Source organism: Tenrec ecaudatus, chromosome 17, assembly GCF_050624435.1.
Source record: "Tenrec ecaudatus isolate mTenEca1 chromosome 17, mTenEca1.hap1, whole genome shotgun sequence".
Classification (NCBI taxonomy): domain Eukaryota; kingdom Metazoa; phylum Chordata; class Mammalia; order Afrosoricida; family Tenrecidae; genus Tenrec; species Tenrec ecaudatus.
The window spans coordinates 19883549-19909800 of NC_134546.1; the positions used below are offsets into that span (position 1 = coordinate 19883549).

At 36.3% G+C, this 26252-nt stretch overlaps 1 protein-coding gene across 1 annotated transcript; it reads left to right on the plus strand.

Annotated features, from left to right (window-relative positions):
• On the plus strand, positions 1-25979 carry SPDYA (speedy/RINGO cell cycle regulator family member A). Its single transcript, XM_075535929.1, has 7 exons — positions 1-235; positions 2114-2172; positions 6351-6436; positions 11495-11666; positions 15908-16202; positions 19587-19589; positions 25891-25979. The coding sequence occupies exons 1-7, from the start codon at positions 1-3 to the stop codon at positions 25977-25979; spliced, it is 939 nt and encodes a 312-aa protein (XP_075392044.1).
• Positions 25980-26252: the final 273 nt, after the last annotated feature.

A 26252-nucleotide genomic window follows, 5' to 3' on the forward strand; every position in this document is an offset into this window, starting at 1 on the left:
ATGAGGCACAATCAGATGTGTTGTGAAACACCACCAACGGTTACCGTTCATGTAAAATCGGGGTCAAATAGATCATATCAATCCAAAAAACCACTAAATCTGAAGCGTCCTATATTTAAAGATAGTTGGCAAGCATCTGAAAAAAGTCCACATAATAACATCAAATCTAAACGCTCCAAAGGACCTTGTCTAGTTATACAGCGCCAAGAAATGACTGCTTTCTTTAAATTATTTGGTAGGTTTGAAATATTGTGATACTGTTAATTGTAAAATACCTAGTGTAAACATCTATTTTATAATTTTTGCAGTAATCAGTGGATGCTGTTAATTCTGTGTCAAATTTCCCATCTGACCATATTAGTTTTTGTTTTACCTTTTTTTTTAATGTTGGCTTTTTATTTGTTTACTTTAGCATTAAAAATCCAGATTTATCCAGATTCTAAGATTACTTAGGTCCAGGTGTCAGTTATAAATGTTAGGTAATTTAGGTTCACAGTGTGAATTTTGTTTAGTCTGAAGTAAACTACTATATAAAGTCACAGATAAGCCAACTGGCTCAGTTTGACTGAGCCTGCAGGGTGTCCTGAAATGTTCATTATTAAGCAAAAGGGAAGATAGTTACCCTAGAAGTTTCAGTATTACACCTTGAGAATAGTTTTAAAATTAGCTTTCCTTTATAATTATGCTCACAATGAAATTGAGTTTGAAGTTGTTTATATTATGAGACAAAACTACTTTTCTGGTACAATTCTTTCCAAATAACCAAAAAGAAACTTCTTTTTACGTGCTTCTGGCCAAGAAAAAGAGAAGGAATTAATTGTTGTTATTGATTTTTAGGTAGGGTAGTAAAGTAGGAAATAACTGGTAGAATTGACTAGAATTAGGGATAGGTTTTGGTAAATATTTGTGGGACTGAATCTACTCAGCTAGAAAGCCCATTCTGGGATTATTATAGGCTTTCTTATTTGTAAAGGAAGATCAGATGATGTTTATAAGAGATGTTAGTTGGGGACAAGAGTCTGAACTTCTGAGAGAACAATTTTTTTTAGGTAGAGTGGAAGGTTTATTATAAATTTCCAAAAAGCAAAATGAGAAGATCAAATCAGAAGGAAAAAATACAAGATTTTACATAGAAAAACACAGACTATAAAAATGTTTCTGTTAGATCTAGGATATTGTTAATACACGTTTTCCTCATTATTAATGGCCAAACAAGACATTACCCATAAACTTTCGTCGTATCCTTAAGTGATCATGATAAAAGGAAATGCGTGGCTTTACCATCTTATGTCACTTAGAAATCGAAATAGAAATTAATTTAGCAGAAATTATTCCTATTTCATCTTTCTGAAGTGTAAAAATGAACATAAAAGAAGTTATATTTTCTTACAATAAAGGGAGTTAAAAGAGATGGGAAAAGCAGATTTCCCAAGTTGTATTCTAAAAACTCAATATATTTTTAGCCCTTGAAATTTGCGATGTTTTCTCTTTTTAGATGTTATTCTTTTTAGCAGTAGTTTTATTAATCTTTTTATCATGTATGAATTTTAACACTAACATTCTAAAATGTTAATTAGAAATTGTTAATGAATTGTGAATTTTTAATATAGATCCATATTTTTATATTTAACTAATAGATAAATAGGAGGAGAGAAGAAGAATACTTCCAAACTAAAAATATCCTGGAACCTAACAGTCGAAAGGCATAGGGAAGATAAACTATATTTAGAAAGCAGAGTATTTATTAAATCATTATTTCTCAAGGACTGAGACTTCAAATAAAGTCATGGGAGTTTATTAGATCCCATTTTCACTCACTAAGGATTGATTTTGGAAAACAATGAAGAGCTAGTCTAGAGTTACTCAAGCAGTTCTCAAAAAGCTACCGGTTATTATGTAAGTACTTTTACCAACTCTCCAAGCTGAGATATAAAAGCAAATCAAATGGGAATAAGATGGAAGATTTTTATACAGTGCTTGCAATGAACTGAACATTATATCTTAGATAACACTGGTAAATTCATGTCTTTGATCTCTAAAAATTACTTATAATGCTTTGTAAAATTAACTTTTTAAACAGAAAAAGGCAATTCATAGTTATCTTTTGTTGTAGATGACGATTTAATTCAAGATTTCTTATGGATGGACTGCTGCTGTAAAATTGCAGACAAGGTAAATTTGGTAACCAAATTATTACCAGCAATGACTTTTACGGATTTTTAAGAGTTTTCTTTTATTTAGGCTTAAGAAAAGAACTAGCCTGTATTACTCCTAGAGTCTTTACATGTTAACTTTTAAAATTAGCATACACCATAGATCCATTATATACTGGAGTAATTGTAGAATTGTAGGAAACAATTGTGGAATATAATTATAGTAATTATAAAATGTTAATTAAGTGGCCTTCGTATTTGTTTATTTGAAAGTTATATTTGGCATAGACTTAATGTATTTTTGGGTAGAATTATTTTCATCAGGCTGCAGAGAAGGAATGTTTGTGATGTTCACCCCGCTAAGACTTTTATGCATAATAATAATTAATATTTTGTGAATAACTCCAATAAAACAAGTCCCAGTCTTTTAAGGTTAAATTAGTTTAACATGGTATTTACTTTTTTAGGAATAGCATGTTCTTTATTTTATTAAAAATGTCACTAGTACTTTATTTCAAATGTCGCTGCTAACTTACATACTAGAGCACTGATATTTGTTAGAATTATCTGGACAGTTAAAGTTTTAGTTTTGCAGATGGCACTTTAGATCATGAGTCACCTTAGGAAATTCAGCATGATTTCACATCATGCAGTATAGTGGCAGCCTACAGAAAAGGGAATGAACAGAAATCCAGCTTGTGATTAAATGCTAATTAAAGAGTATTGATGAGAATTTTATTTTGAGTTTAAGATGGCTAAGATAAAATTAGAGAAGATTTTTTATTTTGTAAAATTTCAAACATAACTTTTAGTACAGTGACTAGAACAAAGAACGCCCATGAGCCTTTTACATTGATCAACTCGTGGCTGTGCATTTCTTCTAAGCCCTCTTTGCTAAACTGGATTACTTTGAAGCAAATTGAGACATTCTAACATTTTTAAAAATCATTTTATTGGGAGCCGTACAATTATTATCACCATACATACATACATTGTGTCAAGCACATTTGTTGCCCTCATCATTCTCAAACCTTGTACATGTGTTGCTCTCATCATTCTCAAACCGTTTGCTTTCTACTTGAGCCCTTGCTATTAGCTCATTTCCTCCTCCCTCATGACCCTTTGATAATTTATAAATTATTATTTTGTCATATAGATGTATCCCTTCACCCACTTTTCTGTTGTCCAACCCCGAGGGAGGAGGTTATATGAAGATCCTTGTAATCGGTTCCCCCTTTCTACCCTACCTTCCCTCCACCTTCTGGTATTGCCACTCTCACCACTGGTCGTGAAGGGATCATCTGTCCTGGATTCCCTGTGTTTCCTATCTGTACCAGTGTCTATCCTCTGATCTAGCCAGATTTGTAAGGTAGAATTTGGATCATGATAAGTGGGCAGGGGGGGAAGGAAGCATTTAATAACTAGAGGAACATTGTAGTATGTTTCATCTTTGCTATCCTGCACCCTGACTGGCTCATCTCTTCTTCAAGACCCTTTTGTAAGGGGTGTCCTCTTGCCTAAAGATGGGCTTTGGGTCTCCACTCTGCACGCCCCCCTCATTTACAATGATATGATTTTTTTGTTCTTTGATGCCTGATACCTGATCCCTTTGACACCTCGTGATCACACAGACTGGTGTGGTTCTTCCATGTGGGCTTTGTTGCTTCTGAACTAGATGGCCGCTTGTTTATCTTCAAGTCTTTAAGACCCCAGGCGCTATATCTTTTGATAGCCAGGCACCATCAGCTTTCTTCACCACATTTGCTTATGCACACATTTGTCATCAGTGACCATATCGGGAAGGTGGGCACACACTGATAAGATGTTTTGTTCTTTGATGTCTGATACCTGGTCCCTTCGACACCTTGTGGTCACACAGGCTGGTGTGCTACTTTCCATGTGGACTTCATTGCTTCTGAGCTAGATGGCTGCTTGTTTACCTGCAAGCCTTTAAGACCTTAGACGGTATATCTTTTGATACCCAGTCACCATCAGATTTCTTCACCACATTTACTTATGTACACATTTGTCTTCAACGATCATGTAGGGAAGGTGTGCATCACAGAATGCCAATTTAATAGAACAAAGTGTTTTTGCATTGTGTAAGTACTTAAGTAAAGGTCCAATGTCCATCTGCTGTCTTAATACTAAATCTATAAATATATGCACGTAGATCTATTTCCTCACCATCCTATATAAATATAATTACATATGTACATGCCTGTATTTAGACCTCTATAAATGCCCTTTGCCTCCTAGTTCTTTCCTCTATTTCCTTTGACTTTCCTCTTGTCCCACTATCATGCTCAGCCTTCATTTGGGTTTTAGTAATTTCTCTCGGTTACATTGCCCTTGCTGAATCCCTGCCGGGCCTCATACCCTTCTTGCCACTAATTTTGGATCATTTGTTGCTCCCTTGTCCCTGGGTTGGTCAACACCACCTCCTTCCCCTCCCCCTCCCATGTCCCCCCAGAACCCTTGGTCCTGTTGTTTTCTCCTCCAGAGTGTTCATCCAGCCTCTCTTATCTAGATACATCTGCAGAGATAATAATATGCACAAGATAACAAGGCATAGACTGAGCAACAAAAGAGAACACAGTGAGAACAACAAAGAAAACCAATGACCAAGAAAAAATTAAATAAATAGATTTTTAAAAGAGAAAAAACTAAATAGATCAAGGTCTGTTTTTTGACTTGTAGGCATGTCCTCCAGTTGAGTCCTATGGTGTGCCACGCTCTGGCCCTAAAGTCTATCCTTCTTTGCACTCCCTTGGGGGCTCCTTGCTCTGCTCTTCTTTTGCTCTGCCACATGCCCTTAGTGTTTTGCCTCAGTGTGGTGGGTTACATTCTAACATTTTAACAATAAATATTTCCTGGTGGACCCTTTTAAATAACCAAAATATCACTAGTGATTTTAAAATTTTACAGTAATTATTAATATTAAATGCCCAATTCATATGGAGTTGATTTAAAAATTAAAACAATGTTTTGAGTTAAAATGTATAATAACCGTAATTTTAGGACTACAGGGGGTAGTGTTTGAAATATCTAGGTGTATAATATTTCAAGAGACCTTTACTGAAAGTTTCATTGAAAACTTGGAATCATCTTTGTGCCAAGCCCAGAAAACGAGATGAACAGACATTTTAGATAGGGAATCTAATGCATCAAGATGGCAACTTCTTTTTAACTTGACTAGTCAGAACCTGACATAATGTCCTAATTCAGAGTAGACATAATTATTCTGATAATGCATTTAAAATACTATTCCCACATGCAAATATAGCCATGTTATTCTAATTTGTAATTAGAGGTAATTTTAAGTGAGTGTGAATGTCTGAAACCAGCGCAAAAGGTTTAGAAAAAATGTGTGTGATTATATATGTGTACATATGTATGAGGGGACCTCAAATGCCCATGGGAAAATTCTGTTATATTTGAATTCCATTTTTTCCCACAAACTTTTTAGGAATAGCAGATGTATATGTACATACATCATAGATATCAAAGAAATGTGGCAAAAACAGAGGTTGTACACTGGTGCAGATAGGAGCTGGAGACACAGGGAATCCAGGGTGGATGATACTTCCAGGAACAGGGGAGTGAGGGGCGATACTGGGAGAGTGGAGGGTGAGTGGGTTGGAAAGGGGGAACTGATTACAAGGATCTACATGTGACCTCCTCCCTGGGGGAGGGACAACAGAAAAGGGGGTGAAGGGAGACATGGGACAGGGCAAGATATGACAAAATAATAATTTATAAATTATCAAGGGCTAATGAGGGAGGGGAAAGCGGGGAGGGAGGGGAAAACAAGAGGACCTGATGCAAAGGGCTTACATGGAGAGCAAATGCTTTGAAATTGATGAGGGAAAAGAATGTACAGCTGTGCTTTACACAATTGATATATGTATGGATTGTGATAAGAGTTGTATGAGTCCCTAATAAAATGTTTTTTGAAAACAAATATTTTGAGAATGGTGAGGGCCACAAATGTACGAATGTGTTTGACACAATGGATGGCTGTATGGATTGTGATAAGAGTTGTATCAGCCCCCAATAAAATGATGTAAAACCCAAAAAAAAGATATAGATAAAAATATCCAAAATTTTTAAAAAATTGAAAGTTAAACAATTTTAATGCAGTTTTACTTATTTGCATAAAGCACTGTTAATAATTTTTAACTTTTTCCTCCACAGTACCTCTTGGCTATGACTTTTGTTTATTTCAAGAGGGCTAGGTTTACTATAAAGGAGCACACCAGGATAAATTTCTTCATTGCTCTGTAAGTATGCTTTTTTCACTAAGTGATTTTTGTAGTAATTATTTGTTATACATGCTACCTTATTTAAAACTTAAATAGGCCTTCCTCTATGAAAGCTTTACATATTTTCCCTTCATAGACTATTTTCTATGTTTATTCATTAATATCATACCGTATGCCTAAGATTTATTGTTCAATGTTCTGCTTGAGTTTGTATTGTACCTGTTAACATTTTTCAGTGTTCCCATATAAGTTTTCCTTGAACTTAAATACTGTTTCCGTTGTTTGTTTTTAACTTTTATCATGAACTACAGATCATCAGTTTTAGATTCAACAAGTCTCACTCATTTTGTTTCAACTCATCCTTTGCATTACCCTCAGTGTACCATCACTTATGCCTCTGTCCCTGTGTTTACTGCTTTAATTTCTCCTCTTTTCCTAACCATCTGAACTTTGTTGTTGAGTAAATGCTGCCCTTGTGATCTTAAATGATTTATTAATATGATAGGAAATGAGTTCAGGTCTGAGGGTGAAGAAGGGCCACAGTCTCAAGAGTCCCACCTGTCTCCGTTCAACCAATAAACCTGACCTTTAATAAGATTTTTGAGTGTTGTTTCACAAAAGTTTCTCCCACTATTCAGGACCTTCTAATGTGATCATTTTCACAGAAGTTGGCAGTGGTAACTGGGTACCATCTAGTTCTTGTAGTCTTAGGTATGCAGAGACTAGTATTTGCATAGTCTGTTAGTAGTAATTAGATATTATTTTAAAGTTGGAGTATTCTCTGAAACTTCTAGTTAATATGTAGTTAAAATCATCATTGTCCTTTTACATTGAACAACTTTGAGAAAATGTTGTAGGCATATTCCATGGACTTATGTCTATAACAAAACAAAACTGAAAACCAAACTCATTCCTTGAATTGATTCCAACTCATAGCGACCCTGTAGGACAGGGTAGAACTGGCCCTGTGGATTTCTGAAACTGTAGCTCTTTATGGGATTCGAAAGCCTCATCTTTCTCCTGTGAGCAACTGCAGTTTCTAATTGCTCACCTGGTGGTTAGCAACCCAGTGCATAACCACTATTCCACCAGGGCTCCTCTTATTTATGTCTGTAATGAGTTGTTCATATCCGATACCGTTAATATTCACTGACTATATTAATGAACAAATTGGACTGTGTCAAAGAACTAGAGTGAATCTTCAAAATCTTTTATTGACTATATTAGATAATTCATAGTAGCTTTGTGATCTTTAAATGGCTTTCATGCATATGATTTCTTCATCAATAGGTCAGAATTCTGCTAGAATCCATGTAATTTAAGAATATCTTTACATTTTACCCTGTACATGGATGTTAAGGAGGGCTAGAAGAAACAGATCTTTGCATCTATTTAGAGGACTCATTTTCCTGTGACTAGGGGAAAATGAGCTCAGTATACCTACTCCTCATTTATAATAGTTAGGTTGTATAGACAAGGTCACTACTCAAAAATTAACATCATGTGAAAAGGGAGAAGACCACATTTGATCACATAATGGATAATGTCCACTTCATTACAAAATTTCAAAACCACTGAGTTTCATAAAATGTGTCATCAAAACAGGGTGCTTTCCTTCATTTTCCATATTGAATTGAGTCCAGAAAACTTACAAGACTAAATTACATTTAACATTCTATGAAGACATTTCCCCCCCACTAGTGCCAGGATTGATTCAGGCCTATAGATTGCCTTAGATCAGCGGTTCTCAACCTGGGGGTCATGGCTCCTTTGGGGGGTGAATGACCCTTTCCCAGGGGTCACCTAAGACCATATTTCCAATGGTCTTAGGAACCGAGATTCTGCTCCTCTATCTCTCTCCAGTAGGGTCCACCCACATGCAGATATGCCCACATACGGGGGTCACCAAAGTGTGAGGAACTGTATTCAAGGGTCGCAACATTAGGAAGCTTCAGAACCACTGCCTTAGATGGTCATCTCAAGGTTTTATGACCTCAGTCATTCCTCACCAAAGTAGAATGTAGAACATTGTCTTTGTGGACTATGTATGCAATTAACTGAGTTGTCTCTGAGTTACCATCCTAAGCCTTCAAACCCACAAAATCAGTCTTGGAAGGTATTTGGTTATTTCTACAGGGTATTTGAATTTGTGTTTTCAATGAATATGCGTTCCTGCATCTACATACTTGTATTTGCCCCCATACCTAACTGCAAGGCATGAGTCCTGGTTGGTGTAATGGATTACATGTTGGCCTGCCCACCACAAGATCAGCAGTTTGAAACCACCAGCTTCTTTTCAGGAGAAAGATGAGGCTTTCTACTCCTGTAAAAAGTTCGTCTTAGAAACCCATGGGGGCAGTTCTGCCCTGTCTTATAGGGTTGCTGTGATCAGGTTTGACTTGATGGCAGTGAATTTAGTAACTGCAAGGCCAGTAGTTTGAATTTACCATCCATTCCATGGGAAAAAGACAAGGCTATGAACTTCTGCGAAGATTTAGTCTTGGAAATGCAAAGGAATAGGTTTACTCTCTGTGTGGGCTCACTATGAGTCAGAATTGACTGAGTGAAGTGAGTTGGCTTTATTTTTTATAGATCTTTCGAGGTACCCTGGTAACATAGTAGGTTATGTGTCAGGCTCCTAACTTCAGGGTCAGCAGTTCAACTTCACCGGCTGTTCCACAGGAGAAAGATGAGACTGTCTGTTCCTTTAAGGATTTACAGCTTCAGAGACACTACATAGCGGGTCACTATGAGTCGGGATCACTTGATAGCAGTGGATTTAGTTTTTCTTTGCAGATTTTTCTATATGTTCTCACCTATGTACAAATCTGTACCTACCTAAATACCTATTTGTCTATACCCATACATTGCTACTCAGATACCGTCTTTTCTTTGGTTGTATTGTGCTCCCTATATCTACTCTTAGTGCCATTTTTCCCATCACCAAAAATAACAAGTCTCTGTGTGTAAAGCATATTTTCCCTATCCCATCGCCTTCTTCATAACCACTAATAAACATTGGTCTCTTTATCCATTATTGTCTTTTTATAAAAGATGGATCATACAATATTTGTCCTTATACGTATGCTTCACTTACATCACTTAGCATTATGTCCTCCATTTCCATTCATGTTGTAATATTTTTCATGGACTTATTCTTTATGGTTACATAATATTCCATTATATGTATATAACACAGTTTGCTTATCTACTCCACCATTGATATACACTTCAGTGGTTTTCATTTATTTGCTATCATAACTAAAACAGGTCTCGAGTGGGATTGCTACATTATTGGACAGTTCTACAAGGGGGCCTAAATTTTTTGTGGAAAATTTTGTTATTAATTAATACCACTTTTCCATGAATTTTGTAAAGACCCCTCATATTTCTAGTTTCTTCATAAAGTACCTTCCAATTTTTAACAGTGCTTGTACCATTTTACAGTGGTTGTACCATGTTAAAGCAAGTCAATTGATCTTTTTAAGAGTTTTTTTACTTTGATATATTTACCCATATAATTAGCATTGCTGTTCCTACTGTTTGTGTAGATAAAGCCATATTTTCTTTTTTTTTTAAAGCCATATTTTCATTTGGTATTACTAATTCTGTCTGAGGACTTCCTCTGACATTTTTTGTGGTTCTGTAGTGATTCTCTCAGATTTTGCATACCTAATTATATACATGGATATATACATATATAGCCTTCATTTACATTTTCATTTTGCTGCTGTCACTTTGATCATATATATGATCTTTAAATGAACATCATGTTAAAGGCAGTCATATTTTAACTAAGATATGATATTCCACTACCTTGGCTACATTATTTTTGGTGAAAATACTGCTTCATCTTTATCTTTGTTTCTGTGTTATCTAACATGTCTCTTCTCTGCTTTAAATTTTTTCCCTTTTATTACTGGATTTTAGCAATTAGAATATGATATGCTTTGTTTTATGTCTATTGTGCTTTGGGGGTTGTCAGGCTTCTTAGATGCATAAGCTTATATTTTTCATCAAACTTATAAATCATTTCAACCATTTTTCCTTAAAACTTTTTTTCTGTCTACCCCCCCCGTGGCCTTCTGAAGACTTCATATCCACGTATAATAGTTGTACAAGCTCATTGATGCTCCACTCCATTCAGTATTTTTGTTTATTTCATTTTGGATGGTTTTATTGTTGCTCTCAAGTTCACAAAACTTTTCTTCCGCATTGTCTAATCTGCCATAAATCCTGTTCAGTGTATTTTTTATAATACATACTATAGTTTTCTTATCTCGAAATCTAATTTAGTCTTGTATGCATCTTCTACTCCTAGGATAATGTGCCTACTTAAGTTTTTAACATCTGAAATAGTTATATAGTTGACTGTTAACTTTACTTCCACCTTATGTATTAGTTTTAGGTAAGTTTGTTATTAATTTATTATTATAGGTTATGTTTTCTTTGGGGAGGTGCCTTGTCCCCACAGTATACATCAGTATATATATATGGAAACCACCTGATTCTGAGGAAATAACATAAGAAAAGATTAGCGGGAACAGTGCTTGTCATTCATACAAGGCTTGTGATAGTGCCTATTCCCAACGGCCAGAGTGGAAAAACTCTTTTTATGGGGCATTAAATAGAGTGCTCAGGAAGTTCTTGTCTCAGTATTTGGGAATTATTAGCCCCACACTGAACGTTGCTCCATAACTGCCTAACAAATCACAAAAACAAGACCTGAATGGATCAGACTGTTTCAAAGAAACTTAAATACATCCCAGAATGAAAGTTTAAAGGCTTTATAGGAATAAAAAGGTATCCATTGTTAATAAAGCAATTTTTTATGCACAAGGGGCATCAACACTTTTATGGAAAAATTCCATCATCTTTCAGTTCCCTTTTTCCATAAACTTTTTAAAGCCCTCTTGCATTTCTATTTTTATTTCTTTAATTCTCTGCATTTCTTTATGAATAATGTTGAACATTTTTAGGTGTGTGTAAGCTTTCTTGGTGGGTGGGGAAGATGAACTCTCATTTACCATTGTCTTTTACCCATTGCTTTGTTGTATTATTGGTCTTCTTTGGTAGGTATCTGGCTAATACAGTTGAAGAAGATGAAGAAGAATCAAAGTATGAAATTTTTCCATGGGCTTTAGGAAAAAATTGGAGAAAATTGTTCCCTAATTTCTTACAGTTAAGGGACCAACTCTGGGATAGAATTGATTATAGGGCAATTGTAAGCAGACGATGCTGTGAGGAGGTAAGGATTTTAAAATACTTTATATGTGTTGTTGCTTATCTTCTGTTTATGTAACTTTCTTATTTTTTAATGTGCTTCTAATGTTTCACTTGTTACTTATATGAGGATAGATTACTATCCATCATTATCCTCGATCATTACCATGAATATAACTTGTGTACTGCAGTGTTACCATTTGAATTTTGTATCAAAATAATTTTAAATGTCACTTCTGTATTTCAGAGCAGTCTACTTGCATAACAGGTGTTTTTATTTTAGTGCACTCATCCTAACTAAAAATCACCAGTAAGCATATTGCGAAAGGGTGGTATGAATGTACCAAAATGTCTTATTGAGAATGTTAATAACATAAGAATTGAATATAGTCTACCTGAAAGTATGAGACATTTCAAATTCTTAAGATTGAAATACCAGCCACAAGGTATAAAATTTAAAGAAATTTAACTCAGTTTAAAAACTATACCGATTTTCACATAGACTATATAAAGTAAGTTTATTTGATGCCAGATTCTATTAAGATAAGTGGTAGGATGCCAAACTTTGAAAGGCTTCAAATGTTCTGATTTTTAATAAAGAAGGAAGTTCATGTTTTAAACTAAACAAATTCTGGAAAAATTGAATGGAACTGTGATCACTGTAGGCCAGTACTCTTTCAGAAAAGTTTGTATGTTTCAGATGATCCTATAATTTGGTAAAGTCATACCCAGTTAAGGTACTTGGGCCCAAAGACTCAAGTAATGGGTTCATTGTCAAACCAGAGGGAAGACTTCAGTGTGATATATTACAGAACTAGTCCCAGAACCAACCTTGTTAATTATATCTGTTAATAAAATGAACGCATAGGGGATATGGCTATTTGTAGATCATACTAAATTCAGAGTGTTGAATGTTGAGAAAAATGAAAGAATTCAGAAATAACTTAGAAGACTGTACAAGATTAAATTTAATTGAAAAAATGTCAAGAAGGGTGTATAAAACCCATGGAACTATATTAAAGCATTAACGTATACTTCTTCCAATGACAGGTCTATGAATGAATTCTGTATTGTTCTTATTTTACCACTGTTTCCCTATATCATGAGTGGGTAGTTTGCACCCTAGCTACCATCGTTGGCACTATAGCTGTCCTGATTTGAAAACTTAATTTTTTTTCAAAGTAAATACATTTCATTGGCCACTCTGCCAAGAACAAGGAGGGAATTCCAGAGGCAAGAGATAGGACTAGGCAGTGACTTGCCTCCCAGTGACTGCTTGCCTGCTTTCAAGATACAAGTATTACAATTTTAACTGTAAGAGTTTTGGAGCTGCAATTTCTGCTGCTATGAACACCAGGCTATTAAAGAGTAAAGGAGAATGTTTCATGATAACCCTATTGCCATTGAGTGAGTCAGTTCTGACTTGTGTTGACTGTATAGGACAGACTAGAACTGCTTTCTGGAATTGACAAGGCTGGAAATCTTTACAGAGGATGGCTTTCTCCCCTGGAGCAGCTGGTATATTTGAACCGATGACTTTTCAGCTGGCAGGCCAATGCCTAGCCTGTGCTACTAGGGATTCTTGGTTAAATGATACAGTTTAGACACTCATAAACGTGGCTGTTTTAGTGAATCCTATGGAAAATGTTGTGCAAACTTAGGCTGCATTAATCATTATCATGTATCAGAATAGCACTGTGCTCCACAGGACTTTCAATGGCTAATTTTTCAGAAAATTTCCAGGGACCCTCAGGGTTAGAACCAAGCCACCAGCTTTTCAGTTACCAGCCAAACACATTAACCATGTTTGCACCGCACAGAAATGCCAATGTCCACAAGAGGAGTATTATCAGATTCTACCTAACATAGCACATTTGATTACATTGACCGACAATAGTCTACCCAGAGGAAAACAGAGTCTCCAAAGAAAAAATGGCTTATATGGAATGATAGAAAGGATTAGAGATTTTTAGTGTAAAGAAGAGAAGATTCAGGAAGCTTGGTGTTCTGTAAGCATACCAAGCACATTCTTGCCTCAGGATCTTAGTATTTGGCATTCCCATTGCCTGGAATTTCCTTCCCCCAGATAACAGCATACTTCAACTCCTCACTTCATCCAGAACTCTATGTAATGCCACCTTAGTAAGACCTTTCCTCCCCACCCTACACAAAGCAGTATCTTCTACAACAGAAAAAAGCTTGGAAATTAGCAACCTTATGAGCATAAGACAAAAAAGATAGCAGCTAAGTCATAGGAGCCTTTATTGAGTAAAAATACCAAGCTGTGTATGACATTTTTTGAACCAGTATCTCCTGCTGTTAACTCTATTCCCTTTTCCTGGTTTGAATTTTCTTCAGCTATTTAATCACTATATGATGTGTTCTATTTTGCTTATGTATCTTGCTAATGTTTATTTCTACTCACTAGAGTAGAAATCTAAGAAGACAAGGTCTTTACTTTGTTTTTATTATATCTCCAGTAACTAGAACAGTGCCTGGCACATTGTAGGTTCTCAGTTAACATTTACTGACTGACAGAATGAATTGGAATAACTTTGGTTCCTTTTCCTCTTGCCATCTTATCCATGAAGTAGAAACACAATAAATGAGAAAAACAAGTTTTAACCTAGTTCATGTGGCCACGCCCCGTACTCCCAGGGTCAATAAATAAGATGGTTTTTTTTTCCTTTCATGTTTCAACCATATACCCCTGGTGGCAATAAAAATTACTTTTTCAAAATCATGTTGGTATACAGAAAAGGCAACCAACTAATAGATTTTATCTTGCTATAACGATATGTTCAATAAATAGTTCATTTATGAATACGATAAGTTTTTATAAATTGATATTTCATCATTTGTGTAGTTTACTGAAGGGATAGAATTTGCTGCAGTTAAGTAACAATACATGTTGTTAGAAATTTAACTATTTGTTATTGAGAGCCCTTTACTGGCATAATGCCACACAAAATATTCCATATCCTAAAATAAACCTGAATTCGAAAAATAGCTCTATGTTGGTGAATAACATTTGTATAGTATTTTACAAAAATTTTAATATTTTCATTATCTGTTTAAAATTTTATATCATTTTATTTTGGGATATAAATAGATGAAGAAGAAAAAGATTCTTAGAAAAATTGTGACGTCATGGTCATTAAACGCAACATTTTTTTCCCATTATACTCCCATTGTCCAAAAAAAGGAACGAATTCTCTCAGATATGAGTTTTGTACTTTGTTTCTTCCTTTTCTTTTTCCCCGGCCTTGGGAGCACATTCTGCTTGGATCTACATGGGGGCGCTGTGAGTCAGAGTGAACTTGTTGATGGCAGCCGGTCACTAAAATGCTTGATTGTTGGCACATGTTCTTTTACTCTCCCTTAGCCCACTTTGCCCTTAAGGCTCCTAATTTCATGATTTTTATTTTCTCTCAGAGTTGCTCTTGTAAGCCACCTCAAATCCTTTTATTGGAAAGAGCTTAGTTGTGATTGTCAAAAATGCAAACCAAATCCGCTGCCATCAAGTAGATTCTGATTTACAGCTACCTTTTAGGACATGGCTTAACGTTTCTCTAACATTTTTTAGGCTGTTAAATGGAAAGACTCTCATCTTTCTTCCAAGGTGTGACTGGTGGTTCCATCTGCTGGTCGAATTCCAGTGCATAATCCACTATACCACATGAGCTCTGAGTTAGAATTAAATTAGAAAAATATATAAGGGTTCTTCATAGAAAAAATGCTATTTTTTCTACCTGTTCTGATCTTACTATTTTTTATCCTTTTTTTGGACATCAGCATCTCAGTGGTAGAATTTATTTTGGCTGTTAATTGCTTAATGTCTATAATCTAGTTCACAGGCTAGAAAGAGGACTATACAGGATGCCTACGTGATATGAAAAACCACAATTGCATGCATCATTGAGGATAGCTGCTTCATTAAGAAGAAAGTTTTCTTTACTGTAGTTACTTATTCTATGTTCCAGATGCCACAGTATCCTTAAAGCTGAGTTCTCCCTCAGCTTTTATTTGATTCCAGGCTCGGAATTTAGAAAAACAGAACCACAAAGTTCTTGGGTTAAATGCATTTTCCCCAAACTCAGAATAGTCTTAAGGAGGCAAGTAACTGATTACTTGATGGATCTGGAAATATATTATTTTTCTTTAACATTGGTAACCAAAGTTTAAAGTTGTTCTTGAGTTAATAAAGTTACTACTACTGAACTATAAAATCTTTGTAAAGTTCTAAAAATAAGCTTTCCACTATAGGTTATGGCCATTGCACCAACCCATTATATTTGGCAACGAGAACGCTCTGTGCACCACAGTGGAGCTGTGCGAAACTACAACAGAGATGAAATTCACCTGCCCCGGGGACCTAGTGCCACACCAGTAGATTGTTCACTCTGTGGCAAAAAAGGAAGATATGTTAGACTGGGGTTATCTTCATCATCTTCATCCAGTGGTACAGTAGAAGTGACAGGGAAACACTCTCAGGAATTATACAACTCGTTCTCAATGGACAAAGTAGTTGATCCTTCTCAAGCTTATAGCTATGCTCAAGGTATGATTTAATGTTGCATAGAATTAGATTTATAATTATTGTTTATTGAGCACTAGTCAGTCCTTACAGATAGTTATGTCATTTGTCCTAGAACAATATGTCCTAATTTAGTGACGAAAGCTTTCCCTCTTTCAATTATCCTTTTTTCTCTTGTATGCATATCTGTTTTATGATACCTTACATAAGTTAAAAATGTTATTGTGACTTAAGTTAAAAATGGACATTAGCTTTAAGTATTTTAACTATTAAGTGTTTCTTTTGAAATGTTTATTAAAAAGAGCTTGCAAGAAGAGAATAAATTTACTTATAATATTATTTAGGTTTATTGACTGGCTAACTATTGTTTCCTTTTGTACACTTTTTCTACTTTACATTTTTAACAAAGTTGGATCTATATTATATCTAGGCCTACTTATTTTTAAATTTTAAAAGCAACTCCTCATGTGATTAATCTTAAAATCTGATTCTTAATTATGACATGGAGGATGTACCATAACTTAGTTATGTATTTTATTTGTGTTGGGATTTAAGTGGCTTTTTCCAATGGTATCTTAATCAAATAAACTGGAACTACTTTTAGTCAATTATACTAATTTTCACTGAAATTATTTTTTATAAACCTATAGCAATTTTCTGACATTACCCTTCTAAATTTAAAAAAGCAGTAGAATCCTACTACCAGTGAACTTTTTTACTACTTATAAAGCCTTTCTTCCAGATCACCACCCACCTGAAGAATGACAGGTTTCTTATGACTCTTTCTAGTTCTGTGATGAGAAATGAACAGACTTGCATTATTTCAGCTTTCCACTTATTTATTTTTACTAGATCCTATAAGATTAACAGTGGCTACTAAAGTTTTACCACCAGCTGGAAGAATAAGTACAGTCTCTTCCTTTTTAATACTTCCAAGCGTAACATCCATTGGTTCACTTGTATTTGAAAGAAAATTATTGATAGTTGCTGTCTAGTTTGGTTTAGACTCATAGCAACTCTATAAAACAGCACGGAACAGTGCCTGATCCTGCGCCATCCTCACCATTGTTATGCTTCAGCGCATTGTTGTAGCCCTTGTGTCAACCCACTTTATCAAGGGTCTTTCCACTGCCCCCCTGCTTGAATAACAAGGATGTCCTTTTCTAGGGACCAGTCTCTCCTGATTCACAAGAAAGACAAGGCTTTCTACTCCTGTCCATAGTTACAGTCTAGGAAAGCACAGGGATAGTTCTGCCTGTCCTAAAGTTTGCTGCATTGACTCAATGGCAGTGCGTGAGTGTGTGAGTGCGTGAGAGAGTGAGTGAGTCTCTTCTGATAACATGTCCAAAGTATTTAAGACAAAGTCTTGCCATCCTTGCTTCTAAAGAACATTTGGTACAGTTGAATGGTCAGCAGTTCAAAACCACCAGCAGCTCTGAGGAAAAAAGACTTGGCTTTCTACTCTTGTAAACAGTTAACAGCCTTGTAATCCACATGGGGTTCCTATGAGTCAGCATTTACTACATGGCACAGAGTGTGGTTTCGGTTTGATTCTTCCATGCCAGATTTGTTTGTTCCTTTGGAAGTTCATGGGACTTTCAAAATTCTTTGTCAGCACCACAATTTATTTATTTTTAAAATTTCTATTATTAATCATTTTATTGGGAGTTCTTATAGATATTGTAACAATCCTTATTTCAGTTAGATAAAGCATAATTGTACAAATGCTACCACCATCAGTTTCAATACATTTTCTTCTTGGACTCCTTGATATCAGTTCCTCTTTATCCCTTCCCTCCCCTCCCCTCCCCCCTAGGAACTCTTATTGTTTTATATATATATTTATTGTTGTTGTTATTTGCTGTATATTACACCATCCCATGTATTTGTTCACCTGCAATACAGTTATTCATTCCCTCAAGTGGGGTTATACAGTCATCATTGCTATCAGCTCTCCCTTCCTTCTGTTGTCCCCCACTCTCTTCCTATACCCTCAGGGAATTATTAGTCTCGTTACTGTTTCTGAAGGGTTATCCAGCTTGGCTTTCATGCGCCGAGGGCTTTTAATTATATAAATGAACATTCGAAGGTTTAACCAGAGTAATTAGGTACAACGAAGACCATAATAGTAAGGGGAAGAAATATTAAGGAACTAGAGGATAGTTATGTGTTTCCTCAGTACTATACTGTTCCCATCCCTTCTGTGTGGCCCCTCTGTGGGGGGACTGTCCAATTATCTTACAGGTGGGTCTTTACTTTGTCCATGCTCCTTTCCATCAAATTGTTTGCTTTTGAACTTCTGATACCTCTTTCCATTGACACCTGATGATTACACAGACTGGTGTGCTTCTTCCACGTGGGCTTAGTTGATTCTCTGCTAGATGGATGCTTGTTTTAAGGTCAAGCCTTTAAGACCCCAGATGCTATATCATTTAATAGGCAAGCACCATTAGCTTTCTTTCCCACATTTGCTTATGCATCTATTTTGTCTTCAGCAATCATGTCAGGAAGGTGAGTATCATACAGTGCCACATTATTAGAACAAACCATTCTTGTGCTGAGGTAAGATTTAAGTAAAGGCCCAAAGTTTATCCTCTTCCATTTACATATATACATACATAGACAAATACTATATGTCTATATTTATTTACATATATACATATCTAGATACATATATAAAATTATTACTTTCTTCTTCTTTCCTCTTTTTTTTTCTTTACTCCTGCCCCACTATCATGTTTACCCATCTTTCACCTCTCAGTAATTCCGCTTGGATACATTTCAATTGATGAAATATGACCAAGAACTCTGCACCCTCCTCACAGTCAGTTTTAGAACCCTTGCTATTCCCGTCACTGTCATTATTGGCTTACCACTCACTTTCTCACCTCCCATCCCCTCCCTTCCCAAATGTCAGTCCCTTTGGTATCTCCTTGGGATTGCTTATCTTGCCTGTCTTATATTGATAGACACTGAAAAAGAAAAAAGAAAGGCCATACAAACAGCTCCAAGTCTAACTGATATCCTGACTCAGAGTAGATTGGCATCTCTGTTCAATAGAGAGCAGGACCCATTATATTCCTTCAGTCTAATCCCCTTTTCTTCCAGGATTCTATATCCCAGGAACCACTTACCTAACAACCTTATTCCCTTTTAGTCCTCAGCATTCGTAACTCAAAGGTGAGCCTCCTACAAGACCCCCATTCCTCTTCTTGCAGTTGGGTGGAATGGTCTCGTGCCCGCCCTCCACCCTGTTACACCTTTAGACTTTCAGTATAGCTCCCTTGTGAATAAATCTAACCAGTTCAGATGAGGTGCCAAGCGCTGCCTCCCACCCCCACCCCCAGTCAGAAGTCTACAATTGCAGGTTGTTAAGGCCCCCCCTTGAAATGGTTGAATGTTGACTAGTTGGTTTTGGTACAATGACTTTGTGTTCTTTCCATCTTCTTACTTTCTGCACCATTTAATATTTTGACCATACATACTTTTAATATAACTTGAGACTTGAAATTTTTCCTTAGTTTTTTTCAGTTTATTATTTTAAACTGAGCATGGAAAATCCTTTTTTTATTTTTAACTCTTGCTCTTTGCTTGTTTCATTACATTTTTATTTTCATGAGCTGCCCTTTAGATTTTTTCCCGTAATTTTTCTCATGTCATTTTTTCCATTTGTGTTAGCTGCTCTACAATTAGGAGCCACTTTAAGAGCCTCTTCTGATCCACATCGATCTTTTCTTTCTTTCTTGTCTTTAATGACATTTTGTTTCCCTTGTGTGTGATGTTCTTGATGTCATCCCATAGTTTATCTGGTCACCTGTCACTAGTGTTCAATGTGGCAAATCTGTTCTTGAGATTTTCTTAAAATTCAGATAGGATAGACTCAAGTTTACGTTTTGGCTCTCACCGACTTATTTGAATTTTCTTCAACTCTAACCTGAAGTTACATATGAGCTTTTGGTGTCTGTTCCACAGTCTAGCTCTAGTCTGGGTTTAGCTGCTGATGTTGAGCCCTCTCCACTGTCTCTTCGCACAGACTAATTTGACTCATTTGATATCTGTGTATTCCATCTGGAGAAGTCCACTTGTGTATAGTCACCTTTTGTGTTGGTGAAGAAAGGTAAGGTGTTTGTGATGAAGAATTTGTTGCAAATTTCTAAATATTCTTGCAAAATTCTATCATGCAATCTCCAGCTTTGTTTTCTGTCAGCAAATCCACATTTTCAACTACTGTTTCTTTCTTTTTGTTTCTGATTTTTGCATTCTAATCACTAATAATTACCAATGCATCTTGATTGCATGTTTGATCAATTTCAGAGTGAAGATGCTGGTAAAATTCTTCAATTTCTTCATTGCTAGCTTTACTAGTTGGTGCATAAATTTGAATAATAGTAACATTGCTGAAATGCATTCATTTTCTTGAATATGCATAAGTATTATCTATCACAAACAGCATTGTTCTTTAAGATCTATCTTGAAATGTCCTTTTTGAAAATAAATGCAATACCATTCTTCTTGTTTCTGCCATTCCAGCATAATAAACCATATGATTTTCTGCTTCAAAATAGCCTATATCATTCTATTTTAGCTCACTAATGCCTCAGATATTGATCTTTATGTGATCCATCTCATTTTTTATTATAATTTTCTTAAGAGTCATGCTTCCGACATTTCCAAGTTTCAATTATTAATACATGTTTGCTGCTGTCTCTTCTCATTCTGACTCATGCCCCATCATCAAATCAATGTCCAGAAGCCTTTGTTCTTGATGACTTTCCTCCATCCACATCATTGTGGTCAACTCTGAGAAGGCAGCTCTTCCTCAGTCATATTTTCAATGACATCTGACCTGAGAGGCTCATCTTCTGGCATTATATCGACAGTGTTCTGCTGATCATGAGGTTTCCAGTATCTAACAGTGTTTTGATGCCTCCATCGAGTTTTCAATGGCTGGTTCCTCTGAAGTGGACAGCCTATTCCCTCTTAGTAGTCTGCCCTTAATCTGGAAGCTCTGCTGAAACCTGCTCAATTTGGGTGACTATGCTGGTATTTTCAAAATACCAGTGACGTACCTTCCAGCCTCACAGCAGCTTCCAGCACACAAACCATCACAGTATGACAAACTGACAGACAAGTGGTCACTGGGGCAAATACCAACAGGCTAAATTATAGCCTAATAACTGGCTTTCTGTACCCCTTTTCTCCCCCTCCAGTTCCTTTTCCTAAACTCTTTAATATTTACCATAGGAAATGCTGTTAGTTACTTCAATGTTCCAGGAAATGCACTAAGAAGATGCTTCTGATGACACTATACTAGGATAAAAGCCCAGAGCAGAGCATGCATTCTGTCTGAATTGCATTTTCTGCAATGACATAACAGTTGCAGTTCAGTTGAAAGTTTCACTCATTATCTTATAATAGTCACAGTCTGTCCGAAATATTATTATTTTGCAGATGAGGAAGCTGGAGCTTGAAGAGGTTATTTACTCAAGGTGACGGAGCTATATTTAAAGCCAGGTCTGTCTGACACTAAGCTAGAGCCTGAATTCCTAACTACTATTCTCTGCTGCTCCTTTGGTCCTGAAACCATTACAAACCAAGGCCCTGGGGAAAGGTCGTGTGGAATGAGTTGGAGAGAATTACAATAAGAACAGTAAAAGAGAACAAGAAATTATGGGTCATCCAGACTAACTCCTGTGAAGAGAATAAATAATACACTGCATTCATGTATTCTAAGTCTTGACATCTCATCAGGAGATAGGAGTGCCTCTAAGGAGTAAGGGATGAAAGTCCTGGTGGCATGCTGGGTTATACATTGAACTGCTAACCCCAAAAGTCTGCAATTCTAACTCACCAGCCACTCCAAGAGAGATATGTTAGCCTGCCTGCTCCTATGAAGATTTATAGCCTTGTAAACACAGAGGGGGTAATTTCCCACTGTATAGGGTTGCTATGATTCAGAATTGATTCAATGGTAGCAAGATATTACAGGAAGGAAAGAAGGCTTGGTGGCCCTGAGTGTTAAGCATTGTGCTGTTAACTGCAAGGGCAGTGGTCCACACCCACTAGCAGCACCACTGGCAAAGATGAGTCTATCTGTTCCCTTAAAGATTTACAATCTTGGCAACCTTAGCAGCTATTCTAAATAGAGTGATTATAAGTCAGAGTACTCGATGGAAGTGGGTTTTATATAGGAAGGAACAAATGTTTATTTATTGCTACACTGTCCAGAGGATTAACCTAAGGTTAAATTTAAAATCCTCTGTTATTGATGGCACATACATACTGGACCAGTAGAAGCCACCCACCCACTGCCATTGGTTTGATTTCAACTTACAGTAACCCTCTGTAGGGTTTCTGAGGCTATAAATCTTTATGGGAGCAGACAGCCTCACTTTTCTCTCAAGGTCTGGCTGGTGGGTTTGAACTGTCAACTTCATGGTTAGCAGTCCAAAGCTTGTCGGACAGCATCACCAGGACTTGTTTACCAGAACAACAACATTTATATTTTCTGTAAATAAGTTTAGCAGGAAGTGAGCTCAGAGGGGAAGGGGAAGGGGTTAAAAAGGTGATCAACCCAGTGGTCATGGTCATCCTGCCCTGACTACTGCAGACTCCCAGAAGGATGCATCAGTCACCCATTAGCAAAGTTTTCTTACTCCAGTTCTCATGGGGTGACTAGAATTGCCTCAGTATTTGGTTGTGGAATCGTGGGTGGTCCAGATGTTGAGCTCACTTGGCAATTCAAGTCCATCCAGAGGCACTTCAAAGAAAGGTGTGGTCATCTTCTGAATAGCAATCATAGAAAACCATGAGGCTTCTAGTACAGCTCTGACACAGGAGTTATTCTGACTGCATGCGATCTGGAGTGTGGTTACAGGCAACACAAATCAGATCCAGAGCTGATAACTCCTCTCCTGGTTTTTGTTGGGTTTTTTTTGTATTTGGGGGGGTTTTTTTTGTTTGTTTTTTTTACTAAAATCTAGCACAGATGGTTATCAGACTTTCAAACACAGCAGCTTCTCATTTTTTCAGATAAAAACACTTTCAACTTTAAAAAGACTTCTCAAAAACAAGGTTTTACTAAAACATGTTTATAACATTTATTAAGAACAAAATGTTTTTCAAATGGACAAAGTTGAGTTAAAACCTTTTGGGGAGTATAGATGAGGCATTTTCTACAAATTTCCATATGCAGTTCATCACAATTAGTCACGCATTCACTCACGCGTATTGCTCTAGAGTCAATTCTGACTTATAGGCACTTTATAAAGGTTTAAAACATCTAAACATCTGACTCCTCCCCCAAGAAATCGGAATCGGTATTAGGATAACTTCACTGATACAGAAATAAAAGTCATACCATTACCAGGTAAAACAATAGAAATCACAGCAACAAAAACAAAATGAAAATCCAGTTCTATCTGGATATATAATACATTTGTATACTAACTAAGCTACCACTGATCTTTCCTTATGTGCTCTTAAATCTTATTCCCTAGGTCTAGGTTATTCCATCTGAGACCTGGATATATATTATGTGTTACATAAAGACCCCCTAGGTTTTTGAGTGAAGTCAAAACTCCAAAACTGAACATACTGCCATGGAATCAATTTTGACTCATAGGAACCTGACCCTACAGGACAGAACTCTCCCTATGCGTTTCTGAGGCTATAGATTTGGGGGGGGGGAGGAAGGGGGAGAGGAAAGCTCATCTTTCTCTGAAGGAATGGCTGGTAGCTTTGAACTGACAACTGTGTGCTTAGCAGTCCAAATTGTCACCCATTAAACCACAAGTTCTGTCTCTAAAGTGAAACCAAGGGGGCGGGGGCATGAATTATATACATATCCTTAGTCCTGGCAAGCATGATTATTCCAACTGTTATAATAAAACCAAATACTTTTTCATCAAAAGTGAATTCTTTGGTAAACTTTTACTTATGTCAACACCATTGTTGTAGTTATCCAAATTTAAAATCACCCTTCATGCAGACATAATCTAGGTAGTTGTGATAAAAACAACACACATTCCCATCCTAGTCGATTCTGATGCATAGCAGCCCTACATGGGGTTTCTGGTGCTATAAAACTCGACAGGAGCAGACAACCTCATGTTTCTTCTGAGAAGTAGTTGGTAGTTTTGATCTTTGTGAGTAGCAAACAATATAATAGCAAACTCAACTATAATGTGCTAAGGGTTATGTTAATTGTATGTTCATAGTGATCTACATTAGGAAAACAGCCATTGAAAACCCTGTAAAGTAGTTACTCTGACACAGAAGGGGTCACTGAGTCGGGGTTGACTTGAGGGTAGCTGGTTAGTTTTAGGTTATAAGATCAATATCTAGGACAGCAGTCCTCAACATGTGGGTCGTGACCCTTTTGGGGGTCGAACGACCCTTTAACAGGAGTTGCCTAATTCATTACAGTAGCAAAATTAGTTATGTACCAACGAAAGTAACTTTATGGTTCGGGGGGGGGGGTCGGAAATCACCACAACATGAGGAACTCAAAGCGCCGTGGCATTAGGAAGGTTGAGAACCATTGATCTAGGAGCACAAAGGGTTGCAGTACTAAGTCAGTTGGATGGAAGACTGAAGACTTTTCAGAGGAAGTAATATATGAAAATATATATGATCTATTGTAGACTCAATATCAGCAAACTTTTGTTGAAAGTTAACTGCATGGAAATATGGGGTCATCCCAAACCTCTAGTAGATGAGAACTAAACATGGACACATACCAAACATCAGAAGAAGGTATCTATCCCATAAAGCAGACTACAAACATGCTTAGTGTTCAAAAGAGGGCTAGAAGAAGGGATTAAGGGAGACTTTGATTAAATGACTGTAGTTTGGTCTTTAATACCAGAAGCCAGCCCTACCTACTCCCCACACCTCCAAGAGCTGTTTGTTAGAAAGCTTTTGTTCAATTCTACACTACTGAGCACAGTGTGATGAACAGAAAGAAACCTAAGAATTTTACTTAAAGTAGAAGTGATGGGGGAAAAAAAGTGATGGGCAGAATTTTTCTTTGCTCTGAAACAAACCTCATTAGAATGTGCCATACAGTAGGTATTCAAAGCAATGAAAACAGATTTTTGCCAGTAGTTAAACAGAAGAGCAAAAAGGGAGTATTCCTTGATGGAACTTAATGGCCTTTCAGAGCTTCTCTAGCTGGAGATGTTAAAAACCTATAAAGACATTACCATTGTATACATGTTGAGATAATTAACATAGAATATGACACCAGAAGAATGCTCAGATTCATTGAGTATTCCAGCTGCAGCCATAATGATTTAAAAAAAAAAAATCTAAATGCTACTTTATTTTAATCTTTCAATGTTGTTGCTGTTAGGTGCTATTGAGAAGTTGTACATATACTAAGTTATTAAAGCAGCCTTTGGCTCACAACTAGTGCCTAATAATAAATATAATAAACCTTATTCCTAGTTCTGTTTATAAAGTTACCTCCCCAAATATTGGTTTATGTAATAACATCGAATCATGCTATTCCTGTAAGATGGTTTAAAAGATTAAAGACTTTACAGTTTTTGTTACTTTTAAGGTGATTTTTACCCTTCCTCCTCAGTTTCTACTATTACTATAACCTAGATTTCTTTGGTCAGTTTTTAATATAAATATGTGCCCTTAAAATATGTATTTAAAATACATGACACAGTTTTATCTTAAAGTTCTTATTTTATTTCCATAGTCAGTGATCACCAATCAAACAAAAAGAAGGAAACTAATTTCCTGGAGAAAGAAAGCTCTCTGCAGTGGTTTACAGGAAGTGAAGAATGAGATGGCTCACCTAAGTTTCAAATTCACTGCAAAATTTCAGACTGCAAGACAAGGGTCCAAATGGAAGATTGAAGCAGTTTTTCAATGTTATACATCTTTCTGTAGCTTAGTTGTTTTCAAAATTGTATGTACAACTTCTATAGATGATAGTTAGAGTTAAAAATATCGATCTTTGAAACTAGTCATCTGCGATATATACAGTTCTATTGTTACTTTCCAGTCTTCAGTTCAGTTGCTGTCGTCTGGACTGCTCAGCTAGGTTGTGGTTTGAAC